This window comes from Tachypleus tridentatus, chromosome 7 (assembly GCF_004210375.1).
Source record: "Tachypleus tridentatus isolate NWPU-2018 chromosome 7, ASM421037v1, whole genome shotgun sequence".
Lineage (NCBI taxonomy): Eukaryota > Metazoa > Arthropoda > Merostomata > Xiphosura > Limulidae > Tachypleus > Tachypleus tridentatus.
The window spans coordinates 10,286,740-10,300,681 of record NC_134831.1 but is presented as its reverse complement, the minus strand read 5'-3'; the positions used below and the strand labels follow the sequence as shown (position 1 = coordinate 10,300,681).

Sequence of the window (13,942 nt, the reverse complement as noted above, 5' to 3'; positions counted from 1 at the left end):
TCTAACTTCGGAGTGAAGAGAAACTTGGTTTGTGGTTCTCAAATATTATTCAGAGACTTTTAATAAAAGCATAAAATAAACATCAAATTAGACATTTGTTACCGAAGTATAACAGATATTCACCATTACGTCCTTCACGTGTGACCTTTCTGACTGAAGTATAACATGAAACTAGACATTCACCACATCACGTGTAACATTTGTTACTGAAGTATAACATGAAACTAGACATTCACCACGTCATGTGTAACATTTGTAACTGAAGTATAACATGAAACTAGACATTCACCACGTCATGTGTAACATTTGTAACTGAAGTATAACATGAAACTAGACATTCACCACTATATCTGTCACAAATTCTCGAACTGTTATCTTGTCACTTTAAGTAGTAGTACAGAAATATAAATTTGGAACATTCCTTTTTCATGCAAATTCTAGTTAACAGAGGGACAAGTATTTGTTTTGATATAGATTATCTTAGGCTTAATATTACTGGCAAAGAAGTGCGTTTTGCTATTCATTATCGATCCAGTATGTAAAAAAATAAAAATATTTATTGTATAAAACGAATAAAAAACAGTCTTTAAATCAGTTTGAGTTCCGTCACCATGGAAACAAGTCTTGCCTCCTGGGCAAACTACTTACATTGCTCAGTGTACGTTTTTTTTATAAGACCCTACGTCGAGGTCATTGGAGGATCAACCGTGATAACCACCTCCACCAAGGCCGATTCCTTTGTCCAGAACAACCCCAAACACCACCCTACCATTGAGATTAACCTTTGGTTTGCCAAGGCTCGGCAGCAAGAGACTAGCTAAAGATGCCAACGCGTTATGCCCTCCTCCACCACCACTCAATTGAATACTGACCCCTTTATTTGGAGGATACCCTCCTCCGTAGCTACTGTATCCTCCACCATACCCATAGTCCCCGCTGCTGCCGTAGCCCTCATAACCCCCACTGCTTCCCCATCGGTTGCTATCATACGACCTTTCTGGAGGCAGAGGAGAGTAAGGTAGTGGTTGTTGACCGTAAGTTTCCCTGGTGGTATAGGCAACGGGTGGAGGCTGATAGTCACGTGCAGGGGGTGAAGGAGCAGGCACAGTATAAGGAGCTACACGTCCACTCTCGCTGGAACCACTTTCTTGGAAACCAGTCTCGTCACTCGAGACATAATAGTTGTCACCACCAGGGATTAGTAGCTGTTCACCAGACCTGTCTGGACCCGGACTTTGAGAGGACTTTTGATGTCGGGAAGAGAAGTTTGGCAGATTAAAGGTTTTGTGGAAAACAACGTCCGAACCTTCTGGTCCATCGAGTTTTAGTGGTTTCAAAGGTGTTTTCTCCGACAAAGTGTCATCGTATTCATCACTACTAAAGCTGCCAGCCTCTGATGTTTTGGAATTTTTCATTAATTTGTCTTTGCCAGAAGGTGAAGCAAACACTACGAACTGTGGTGCACCGTTACTGGCTTTTCTTGAAGCTGTTATAATTTTAGACAACAAAGTAGCAACATTTGCATTTGCAGTCTTTTTTTTATCTTCATTACCAACAACAAAATGCACAAAATATAAGTCATCTTTGTTTTTAGAGGTTTGTCTAACAGAGTTTGAAAATCCATCATTTCCTATAAGAAACCCATCTTTTGGTTTACCGGTTACCGTAACGGTTACAATGGATTCAGGCTTAAACCCTGGATCAAAGTTTTCTTCAAGCTTTTGACTGATTTCATATTTTCCACCGACGTCCTATAACAAGAAATACAGGAGTGAATTAAATATGTCTGAGTTTATTGTGTTCTTTCAAGATAATTATATCAATGGGAATATTTATGTAAGAGCTTTACCTGAAACTTGTCTACATTTAATAGTATAACAGCTTTACTTGAATCTTGTCTACATTTATATAAGAGCTTTATTTGAAACTTGTCTACATTTATACAACAGCTTTACTTGAAACTTGTCTATATTTGTGTAAATGCTTTACTTGAAACTTATCTATATTTATGTAAATGCTTTACTTGAAACTTGTATACATTTATGTAAGAGCTTTACTTGAAATTTGTCTTTATTAACATTAAGACTCTCACTAATCTAAATACAGTGGTACCTCGGTTCTGGAACTTAATCCGTTCTAGAAGGCTGTTCGAAAACCGAATCAATTTTTCCCATAAGAAATACTGTAAATTAAATTATTCCGTTACAAGTCTCCAAAAAATTACGCATTATGAAGCATTTTAAGTAAAAATATTGCTTATTTATACCTGTATAATAATACTTACATGCATAAAGTCAACCACAAAAACTATAAACACAATAAAAAAACAATAAATGAAAATTTAACTGCACTTTACCTGTGCTGAGGAGAGCTTATGGTGAGGAACGTGGATAGTAGGAGGGTTATTATTGTTTGGAAGGGGAGTCACCTTCCATAAAAACGTCAAGTAACTCTCCTTCTGGGGTTCTTTCTCTTTTCTGTCACTTTGCACTGCTTCAACCTGCTTGAGACTTACTGGACCTATTTCTCACTAAAAACTTGTCTAATGAGGTTTGTTTCTGCCTGGCACCCTCCCCATGTCTCACCACACTATGTATGTCACTTCTCTTCCCAAATTTTTCAAACCACCCCCTACTAGCTTTAAAGGCATCACTTGCATCATCACTTGTTCCAGGGGTGTTTTTCAGGAGGTCATCATGCAACTGCTTTGCTTTCTCACAAATGATGGTCTCAGAAATGCTATCACCAGCTAAATGTTTTTTGTTTACCCAAATCAACAACAGTTTTTCTACCTCTTCCATTGTTTGTGATCTTTGTTTCGTAAGAACTGTCACTACTTTTGCAACATCAGCTCCTTTGATGACCTCTTTATTTTTCAGTATGGTGCAGACTGTAGACTTCACCATACCAAACTGTGTAGCAAGGTCAGACACGCGAACACCACTCTCATACTTCGCTGTGAGATCTTTTTTCACCTCTATTGTGACTCTAACAACTTTTCTTTTTGGTTTGCTGCTTTCATTATCCTTCTTTGACCCCATGGTGGCTTATTTAATCAGAATATTTAGAAAAACAAAAAGAAATACGAGAACATTCACAGCAGATTTTAGCGGGGGTGTGGACTGAGCGACAGGTGCGGGTAAAATGTTTTGGGCAAGCTTGTCGTGGGCCGAAAATGGTCGAAGGGTCGTTCTGGTCATCAGTCGGGTTATTTCGGAGGTTCGAGCCACGACAACTTGGTTCGGGAACCAAGTTATGTTCGACAACCGAGACATTTTTTTCTCAAACAATATGTTTGAAAACCGAATTGTTCGAGAAGGGAGTCGTTCCAGAACCGAGGTACCACTGTAATGAGGAGTTAATTAGAACAATCTTACCTTTACTGACCAGACAGCTGACTTCCCTGTACTCCTCACAGTCTCTGCCTTGACAGTCCATGTCGTTGTAACTGAATGAAGGAAAAGTTACGATATTCTGTTATTGTCATGAAATATTAAGTATAATAATTCTATTTCTATAATATACCTTATTACAGTAATGTAGTCTTGGTTAATAAATGAAAATGTACATAATATCTAAGATGGACCTTATTACAGTAATGTAATTTTGGTTAATACATAAAACTATACATAATATCTAAGATATACCTTATTACAGTAATCTAGTCTTGGTTAATATATGAAACTGTGCATAATATCTAAGACAAACCTCATTAAAGTAATGTAATTTTGTTAATGCATGAAACTGTAAATAATATCTAAGATATACCTTATTACAGTAATGTAATTTTGGTTAATACATGAAACTGTACATAATATTTAAGATATGCGTTATTACAGTAATGTAGTCTTCGTTAATACATGAAACTGTACATAATATTTAAGATATACCTTATTACAGTAATCTAGTCTTGGTTAATACAAGAAACTGTACGTGATATCTGAGATATACCTTATTACAGTAACGTAGTCTTGGTTAATACATGAAACTGTACATAATATTTAAGATATACCTTATTACAGTAATCTAGTCTTGGTTAATACATGAAACTGTACATAATATTTAAGATATACCTTATTACAGTAACGTAGTCTTGGTTAATACATGAAACTGTACATAATATTTAAGATATACCTTATTACAGTAATCTAGTCTTGGTTAATACAAGAAACTGTACATGATATCTATGATAGACCTTATTACAGTAATGTAGTCTTCGTTAATACATGAAACTGTACATAATATTTAAGATATACCTTATTACAGTAATCTAGTCTTGGTTAATACAAGAAACTGTACGTGATATCTAAGATATACCTTATTACAGTAACGTAGTCTTGGTTAATACATGAAACTGTACATAATATTTAAGATATACCTTATTACAGTAATCTAGTCTTGGTTAATGCATGGAACTGCACATAATACAGGTCATCTGCTTGTAACGAAACTGTATACAGTGTGTGAAACTTACTTTAGTACAGTAGTAAAACTGGCAGATATGATTAATACAGGTCATCTAGTTGTAATGAATGTGAACCAATGTGTAAAACGTACCTTATTACAGTAATGAACCTGGCAGATATGATTATTACATGTCAAATTGATGGAGTCCAAAATAATCTTTTAACTACCCTACTCCTAGTGAGTTAAATACTCTCTATAACTGTTTTAAAATGTTTACTAGATGAAAGATGTTCATGGTAAAACATGCTTGACGTGTCTCATTAAGTGTTTTTATGTACCTTGTTTTCATGGTAAAACATGCTTGACGTATCTCATTAAGTGTTTTTATGTACCTTGTTTTCATGGTAAAACATGCTTGACGTGTCTCATTAAGTGTTTTTATGTACCTTGTTTTCATGGTAAAACATGCTTGACGTATCTCATTAAGTGTTTTTATGTACCTTGTTTTCATGGTAAAACATGCTTGACGTATCTCATTAAGTGTTTTTATGTACCTTGTTTTCATGGTAAAACATGCTTGACGTGTCTCATTAAGTGTTTTTATGTACCTTGTTTTCATGGTAAAACATGCTTGACGTATCTCATTAAGTGTTTTATGTACCTTGTTTTCATGGTAAAACATGCTTGACGTATCTCATTAAGTGTTTTTATGTACCTTGTTTTCATGGTAAAACATGCTTGACGTATCTCATTAAGTGTTTTTTATGTACCTTGTTTTCATGGTAAAACATGCTTGACGTATCTCATTAAGTGTTTTATGTACCTTGTTTCATGGTAAAACATGCTTGACGTGTCTCATTAAGTGTTTTATGTACCTTGTTTTCATGGTAAAACATGCTTGACGTGTCTCATTAAGTGTTTTTATGTACCTTGTTTTCATGGTAAAACATGCTTGACGTGTCTCATTAAGTGTTTTTATGTACCTTGTTTTCATGGTAAAACATGCTTGACGTGTCTCATTAAGTGTTTTTATGTACCTTGTTTTCAGGTTTTTTACAGTTTGAAGTGTACCTCAGTCAACTAATTCCAAATTTGTCTTCATAATGAAATGGAGAGATAGTTAGAACATGATTTATTAGTGAAACTACGGATATGTACACTTCTAAGAGAACTTAGTAATGAAACTATAAATACGTACACTCGTTACACGACTCAGTAGTAAAACAACAATTGTGCACACTTGTTACATGACTTAGAGGGAATCTATAAATAACTTCACTTATCTTGAGTCAGTCATAAAAACGATATTTATATATCATTTTTGTACGCTTTTTTGACGTCACAAGGATATGTTTATACTGTTATTAGGTGTCAATATAATATGTAATATGTTTTAGTTTCTTGTATTTGTGCTCAACACATGCACACATTTAATTGGGTTATATTCAAAGTTTACCTTTATATGTGAGATATTAACTTTCGTTAAATACCGTCAAATTCAAACCACTACTCAGATTGCTGACTGAATTAAATACAGTTTTATTCAATGGTCCGGTAGTATTCTTTTAAATTATTGTCCAAGTGTATTCCTTGAGAGTTTGAAGGGTCCAGCAGCATTCCTTCAAGTTAGGATCACTTGTGTTTCTTCAAATTAGAGTCTATTTGTATTATTTTAGTATTTAGAGAGCCAACTTGTATTCCTTCAAACTATGAAGGATCCAGTTGTTTTTGTTTTGAAACTTCATTTTGTTCGTTTCACCTTTTCTGTTGCCACCAAACAGAGAACTTACTTTGCTTGTCAAACACATATCTGGTGCATGCTGTGGTTTGTTTCCTATGGGTGTTCTTTAAATAAGGTTATGTTTTCAATACGAGAGTCACTCTATTTTGTTTCTTGTAGCTGTTCTGTAAATAAGGCCACGTATTCAATACTATTACTTACTTAAACAGATAAAATCCAAGTGCTCTTCAATTCTATGCTTCTAGACTGATAAAATCACAAATTACTTACCTGCTACAATCATCAGAAGGATTTCTGGAGATATAGAGCTCCTCATTTTCGACTTTAAGGTTTTGTGCACAACAAAAGTTCCTTCTAATAAATGGAAATATAATCAGGATACATAAATAGTTGTATTTAAATAAAAGTCGAAAGAATATTTAATTTTATTAATTTCAAAAATACAACTAAAAATGAAAACTGTTTCTTTTTGTTAATATGATAAACTTTATTACCCATAAATATAACTTTTGCCAGTTGATCTTACTTTCTTAAATTTGTATTCGATGCTATTACCCCGCGAATAAAACCAAAGTAGGTCTTATCCACCCAGAACTAACATCAAGTTATCTCATCAGCCAGGATCAAAACTAAAGCTGATCTTATTCTTCCAGGACTAGGACTTAAGTTTATTTTATTTTCTCGAAACTAATCTATAGCTGAAGAAGTTCTTGAATAAACTATTTTTACTATTTTATTTACTTTAACTTTGTATTGTTTATATAAAGGAATGATTCAACGATCGGTGGTAAATTATGCGATAAAACCAAATGGTAATGTGTAGCCTCTAGTTGCTATCTCTCATTAACTTCTAGCTTTTTATTCTATTGAGTAACGTGTAGCTTCCAGTTGATACTGGTGAGTATCATATAGATTCTAGTTTAATATTGCCCAGTAACGTGTAGCTTCTAGTTCATACTTTAATTCAACCTTCTGCGTACGTGAACCGCCCCAGAAACGTGGATAAACTTACTTCGTGCAATGATCTAACTACGAGAAGTAGAACAACCCAAGTCACTTAACAACTAAAGTGTCACCTAAGCTACATTTTATTATTTACTACTGTGTTATAGAAACGTGTTCTGTTGAAATACTGTTTTATGTGCTGTAGTAATGAGTGTTGTTGTGTTGAAGTACTGTTTTGCGTGCTGTAGAAATGTGTGTTGTGGTGTTCAAGTTTTGTTTTATGTGTTGCAGTGTTGAAGTACTATTTTATGTGTTGTGGTATTGAAGTTTTGTTTTATGTGTTGCAGTGTTGAAGTACTATTTTATGTATTGTAGTACTGTGTGTTGAAGTACTCTTTTATATACTGCAATAATGTGTGTTGTGTCGAAGTACTGTTTTGTGTGCTGTACTAATGTGTGTTGTCTTGTTGAAGTACTGTCTTACGTATTGTAGTAACGTGTGTTGTTGTTTTGAAGTAATGTTTTATGTGCTGTAGTAATGTGTGTTGTTTTGAAGTACTGTTTTATGTGCTATAGTAATGTGCGTTGTGTTGAAGTACTGTTTTATATGCTGTAGTAATATGTGTTGAAGTTTTGTTTCATGTATTGTTGCGTTGAAGTACTGTTTTATGTGCTGTAGTAATGTGTGTTGTTGTATTGAAGTACTGTTTTATATGCTGTAGTAATATGTGTTGAAGTTTTGTTTCATGTATTGTTGCGTTGAAGTACTGTTTTATGTGCTGTAGTAATGTGTGTTGTTGTATTGAAGTACTGTTTTATATGCTGTAGTACTGTGTGTTGAAGTACTCTTTTATATACTGCAATAATGTGTGTTGTTGTGTCGAAGTACTGTCTTATGTGCTGTAGTAATGTGTGTTGTTGTGTTGAAGTTTTGTTTTATGTGCTGTAGTGATGTGTGTTATTGTTTTGATGTACTGTTTTATGTATTGCAGTAATGTGTGTTTTGATTTGAAGTATTGTCTCATGTTCTGTAGTAATGAGTGTTGTTGTGTTGAAGTACTGTTTTGTGTGCTGTAGTAATATGTATTATGCTCTTAAAATATTGTTTTGTGTGCTGGAGTAACATGTTATGGTATTTCTTCGGTTAAGTTATATTTTTAACACAACGTGTTTATTGTAGTCCTGTTTTTTCAGGGTTACTTGTGTTGTTGTTTAAAAAAGTGTAGTTTATTGAGGGTTTCCAATTGTTCATTCTTATTTCGGTTGTACTGTAGCGACCAGTATTTGTTTTTCATATATAAATATTAAATAAATAATTTCTTAAAATTACTTAATAATTAATTTTTCAGTTGTATTGTGTTACAAGAACCTTCTACATGTTTTTAGTTAGACGTATCTCACATCATTAAAATAAAAAAATATTATAACTTTCTTTAACCATCGAGAATATCTGTAATGAATTAACCACCAGGTGACAATAAAATCGCCTTTCTAAGACAGTTTCACCTATTATAACAAAATAAATCTAACTGTAAGTCGATGATACCTGTATCACTTCAGCAATAGATCAAAACATTCGTAACTCTAACCAGATCATCAAAACGACAGTAACATATTATAATCAAGTAAGTAAACAACTAGAGACAACTATAACATATTTTAAATTAGCATATCAAACTATTCCTTCATGTTTAAAGTTATTTTTCATATTAACAATTAGAACAATGCTTATGTGAACCGTTCCTAAAGGTTGAAAGTTATCTTTCATATCAACAATAAGAACAATGACCTATGTGAACCGTTCCTTAAAGTTTAAAGGTATCTTTCATATCAACAATTAGAACAATGATCCATATGAACCGTTACTTAAGGTATAAAGTTGTCTTTCCTAACAAGAATAAGAACAGTGATCTTTGTGAGTTATTTCTGCATGCTAAACTTATCTTTCGTATCAACAATAAGAACAATAATCTATGTCAACCGTTCCTTAAGGTTTAAAGTTATCTTTCGTATCAAGAATAAGAACGGTGATTTATGTGAATTATTTCTTCAAGTTTAAACTCATCTTTGATATCAACAATTAGAACAGTGATCTATACGAATTATTTCTTCATGCTAAACTTATCTTTCATATCAACAATAAGAACAATGACCTATGTAAACCGGTTATTAAGGTTTAAAGTTATCTTTCTTAACAAGAATAATAACAATGATTTATGTGAATTATTTCTTTAAGTTTAAACTTGTCTTTGATATCAACAATTAGAACAGTGATCTATGTGAATTATTTCTTCATGCTAAACTTATCTTTGGTATCAACAATAAGAACAATGATCTATGTGAACCGTTCCTTAAAGTTTAAAGCTATCTTTCATATTAAGAATAAGAACAATGACTTATGTGAACCTTTCCTTGAGGTTTAAAGTTATCTTTGATATCAACAATAAGAACAATGACTTATGTGAACCGTTGTTTAATGTTTAAAGTTATCTTTCCTATTAAGAATAAAAACAATGATTTATGTGAATTATTTCTTCAAGTTTAAACTCCTCTTTGATATCAAGAATTAGAACAGTGATCTATGTGAATAATTTCTTGATGCTAAACTTATCTTTGGTATCAACAATAAGAACAATAATCTATGTGAACCGTTCCTTAAGGTTTAAAGTTATCTTTCATATCAACAATGAGAAGAAGAATCTATATGGACTGTTCTTTCATGTTTAAACTTATTTTTCCTTACAAGAATTAGAACAATGATTTGTGTGACCTGTTCCTTAAGGTTTGAAGTTATTTTTCTTAATAATACTAAGAGGAAAGAATCAGTGATTTAATACTTAGTTCTTGATGTATTTTAAATATTTCTCCACTGGCGGTAAGAACAATACTTTGATAACCTGTACTCAACCAACTGTTTAAATAACAAGAACAAAACTGTCTTATTGGCACTAAAATCAGAAACATGTCAAATAGTGGCTTCTACTGTTTAGACAGGCTTTGTGTTTCTTAAAGATATTATAGTGAGTAGTTTCTACAGTTCCTCAAAAAAAGACAGGGTTTAGGTTTCGTAAAAACATTCTTGACAATTGCTTCTTTAGTCCAACTTAAATAAACAGTTTCGATGATCTCAAACACGTGTACGTGTCGGAATTAACTAAAGACCTAGAGCCAGCTGACAACGAGGGTGGATTGTTATTTACCGATTATCCTTGTCCAAAATGTGTCAGTTCCGCTTTGAAAGTTAATTTCGATAATTCACGAGTCAAAAATAACCATATAGGAAACTGAAGTACTTAATTGAACAAAACAAACAATACATATATATATATATATGTAAAGAATATTAAATATATTAATCACAAAATTTATATCATAATTTTTGTCTTTCAAAAAACAGTAAATATCAAGAAATAAAAGTTATCGCAACGAAAATAGTAAAATATCTGAAGTGTTATATTCGTCAGGAAGACAGCCTAATGAAATTCTATTATTTATATTGCGTATTAAAATTATTATTATGACCCATACTTAAAATTCAGAGCTTAGCAGTTATTGGAAACTTTTGGTTTGATTGATTTTAAATTGTATTATAGAAATTATGTCATTGTTAAGGAACGGGAAACCTATTTACAGAAAATGATATATCTAATTAATGAAATCACCCATTTAGATTTTGTTTGTTTTTGAATTTCGCCCAAAGCTACTCGAGGGCTATCTTTGCTAGCCGTCCCTAATTTAGCAGTGTAAGACTAGAGGGAAGGCAGCTAGTCATCACCACCCATCGCCAACTCTTGGGCTACTCTTTTACCAACGAATAGTGGGATTGACCGTCACATTATAACGCCCCCGCGGCTGAAAGGGCGAGCATGTTTGGTGCGACGGGGACACGAACCTGCGACCCTCAGATTACGTGTCGCATGCCTTAACCCACCTGGCCATGCCGGGCCGTCACCTATTAAGACTAGAGACATTTTTAATGTCAAGGCGTGTGTTGCTATGTGCCCTGTGTTAACAAAAGACTAGATATTAATATCCAGGTGTGTATTACTATGCTAATACTTTAGTGAATACTTTGTGTTATATCTTCCTTTATCCCTGAAATAATCATGATTACCTGATGTCAAAGTGTGTATTACTATGGTAATACATGTAATTCAAACCTACATGAGTTACCATTACTATCAATACTAGAATACGTCACTAGTTCTGGTGTAGGTAAATCTAGGAGAATTGCATATAAGAAATCTTTCACTAACACGTTAGGTATACTTACAAAACTAATAGAAATAGAAGTAGGATCCGTCTCTCCTCTAGCCAGATGAGATGTTCTCGTGAATGTTGCTCGTTGCTTCTAACCTTGAAAGTTAACCGTGACTACAGAAGAGCTCACTGGTTTAGCACTAAAACTTTATTGGTTTTGATATAGGTCAGTAAGCCAACGATCCGTTTATATCACTATTATTTCTTGTTTTTACTTTATTACGTCCTGCACAAGGAAAATCTAGGTTAGGAGGGTAAGAGTCAGCTGGTGCACGTGGACATCCGATGTTTTAGTGCTGGTCTTCACACACACAGGAAAAACCTGTACTAAGTCTTGATATTTGTTCTGTAGCAAGTATGTAACACGCAATAAAAGAAACATAATAAAAAAGACGACGATTGTCAGTTACTCTTCGTTCTTAGCAGACTTGTATTACAAAAACAAAACCTGTCAATTGTTGAAAGAAATCTAGAAACCCAACAAGCCAACAGTTTCATAAAGTATCTTATGTTTTATTATCTTCTGAAAAACAGCACAACGATAGGAAGATGTAAGTTATGTACTGTCACACAAACAAAGGATAAATATAATCTACACAAACACTGTACAAATCAGGAATACTGATTGTGGCGTATTGAAACGCCTTCAAGATAATGTTAGTCAAAGGGAACTCAGTGAGAAGTTACCAATTTATCCTAAAAGGATTCTTAAAACTAATAGCTTAGATATTTCGTTACGTAAACGAAAACTGTGGACCTGCTTTTTAGAGGATTTCTAACATATACCATTCATCAAACTCTGAATCCTTCTTTATTACAGGATTTCTAACATATACCATTCATCAAACTCTGGAAATCTTTTCATTGGAGGATTTCTAACATATACTATTCTCTGAATTCTGTACATAAACCAGCTGATTTCTGTAAGTTTAGAAACGAGTGTTACTAATACTTTAACATGCAAAACAGAAACAATTATTCATTTTACTAACTATTATTGCTATTAAAATTTTGTGGAATGTTTATGTCATTATTTCAGAAAGAAAGTATTAAATACCAAGTGGAGTTAATGTTACAAAAACAAGAACTTACATACTCTTTAGGGTTAAAAATATGTAAAGTTACGTAAAAGGTGATTATGGTTGTATGTGCGTTTGGTTTGTTTTGAATTTCGCGTAAAGCTACACAAGGGCTATCTGCATTATCTGTCCTTATTTTAGCAGAAGACTAGAGGGAAGGCAGCTAGTCATCATCACCCACCAAACATGCTCGCCCTTTCAGCCGTAGGGGCGTTATAAAGTTACAATCAATCACACTATTCTTTGGTAAAAGAGTAGCCCAAGAGTCGAGTGCTTCAACTACCTGGCTATGCCAGGCCATTTTGTATCTGCTATTCACATCTTATGTTCAATAAATTGTTTACAATTTTCCCTCAACTTATGTTTATCTTTACAACCTTTCATCTACTTGCATGTCTAAAGAGAGCTCTCAAAAGGGTGTCACCAATATAACAAGTTTCAATTTATTCTTTATATTCAGTAGAAAACTAGAGAATATGAAGTTTCATTACTCATGTTTATTGTTTTAGTTATTTCAATAAAGATTTTTATGTGAACTTGATAAATTATATAAATTTTACTATACATTTAAATCACATGTCAATGTACAGTGGATCTGTAAAATTGAAAATGTAAAATTTAACAAATATAATACTTAATATTTATTTACTGGACAATCATCTACAAGGCTTAGCTATCTTATTGCAAAAAAGTAAGCTTTGAAAAATTTGTTTAAACAATATTGGCGACGTAATAATAATTAATAATTAATTATCTTGAGGTTGGTTAATAAAACTGTTCTTTCTGTGTACTCTTGGAATTTTGTAAGGACAAAAATGACTAAAGTAACTATTAACACACATATGTTTGAAAGTTCTTTTTGATCTGTACAATAACCTGAAAACGTTGTCATTTTTCTTTTATTGCTGCTGTCAGTATCGGTGTGAAATACTGTCAGCATCTTAACATGAACTTATTACTGTCAATATCAGTGTGAAATACGGAAAACACTATTACATGAACTTACTACTGTCAACGTTGGTGTGAAATACTATCATTAACAATACAAGAAATAACTACTGTCGATATCGGTGTGAAATTCTCCCAACAGCATTATGTCAATTTCTCTCCACTCCTTAAACAAATTTGTAACAGTTTTCTACTCTGAGCACATTTTTGATTGTCACGTTCATAAAGAATTATTCATCCTTCAGAAATTTTGCAGCTGTAAGCATTGGAAAGTAAACTATTCTCATCAGATGATAGATAGTTTTTCCAAGAGTGTTAAAAAGATAAAAATTTCAGGTGATAATCATTACCAACAATATAAAAATGGATAGGACTGAAGAGTGAACTATGTAATTATTAATAAAACATGTTTGTTTGTTTGTTTGTTTGTTTGTAGATAAGGACAGAGATAAATAATGAGCAATTTATACTCTGCCCACCATGGGCTTCAAAAACTAGTTTTTAGCATTGGAAACTAAGAGATGTATAGCTTTGATGCAATAGCTTTACGTTATCTATCAAA

General features: G+C 33.0%; 1 protein-coding gene across 1 annotated transcript; it reads right to left on the bottom strand.

Moving 5' to 3' along the window:
• Positions 1 to 571: 571 nt before the first annotated feature.
• On the bottom strand, positions 572 to 11,506 carry LOC143257903 (uncharacterized). Its single transcript, XM_076516943.1, has 4 exons — positions 11,367 to 11,506; positions 6,419 to 6,502; positions 3,378 to 3,448; positions 572 to 1,751 (listed from the first exon to the last, which is right to left on the bottom strand). The coding sequence occupies exons 2-4, from the start codon at positions 6,462 to 6,464 to the stop codon at positions 702 to 704; spliced, it is 1,167 nt and encodes a 388-aa protein (XP_076373058.1). The 5' UTR covers positions 6,465 to 6,502; positions 11,367 to 11,506; the 3' UTR covers positions 572 to 701.
• Positions 11,507 to 13,942: the final 2,436 nt, after the last annotated feature.

What these genes read in the sequence shown, in the direction of transcription:
- LOC143257903 (XM_076516943.1), bottom strand. Translation starts at nt 6,464, where the DNA reads ATGAGGAGCTCTATATCTCCAGAAATCCTTCTGATGATTGTAGCAG. An exon ending in CCTTCTGATGATTGTAGCAG is followed by an intron (nt 3,449 to 6,418) that starts GTAAGTAATTTG and finishes TCCTTCATTCAG; the next exon opens with TTACAACGACATGGACTGTC. An exon ending in CAGCTGTCTGGTCAGTAAAG is followed by an intron (nt 1,752 to 3,377) that starts GTAAGATTGTTC and finishes TTCTTGTTATAG; the next exon opens with GACGTCGGTGGAAAATATGA.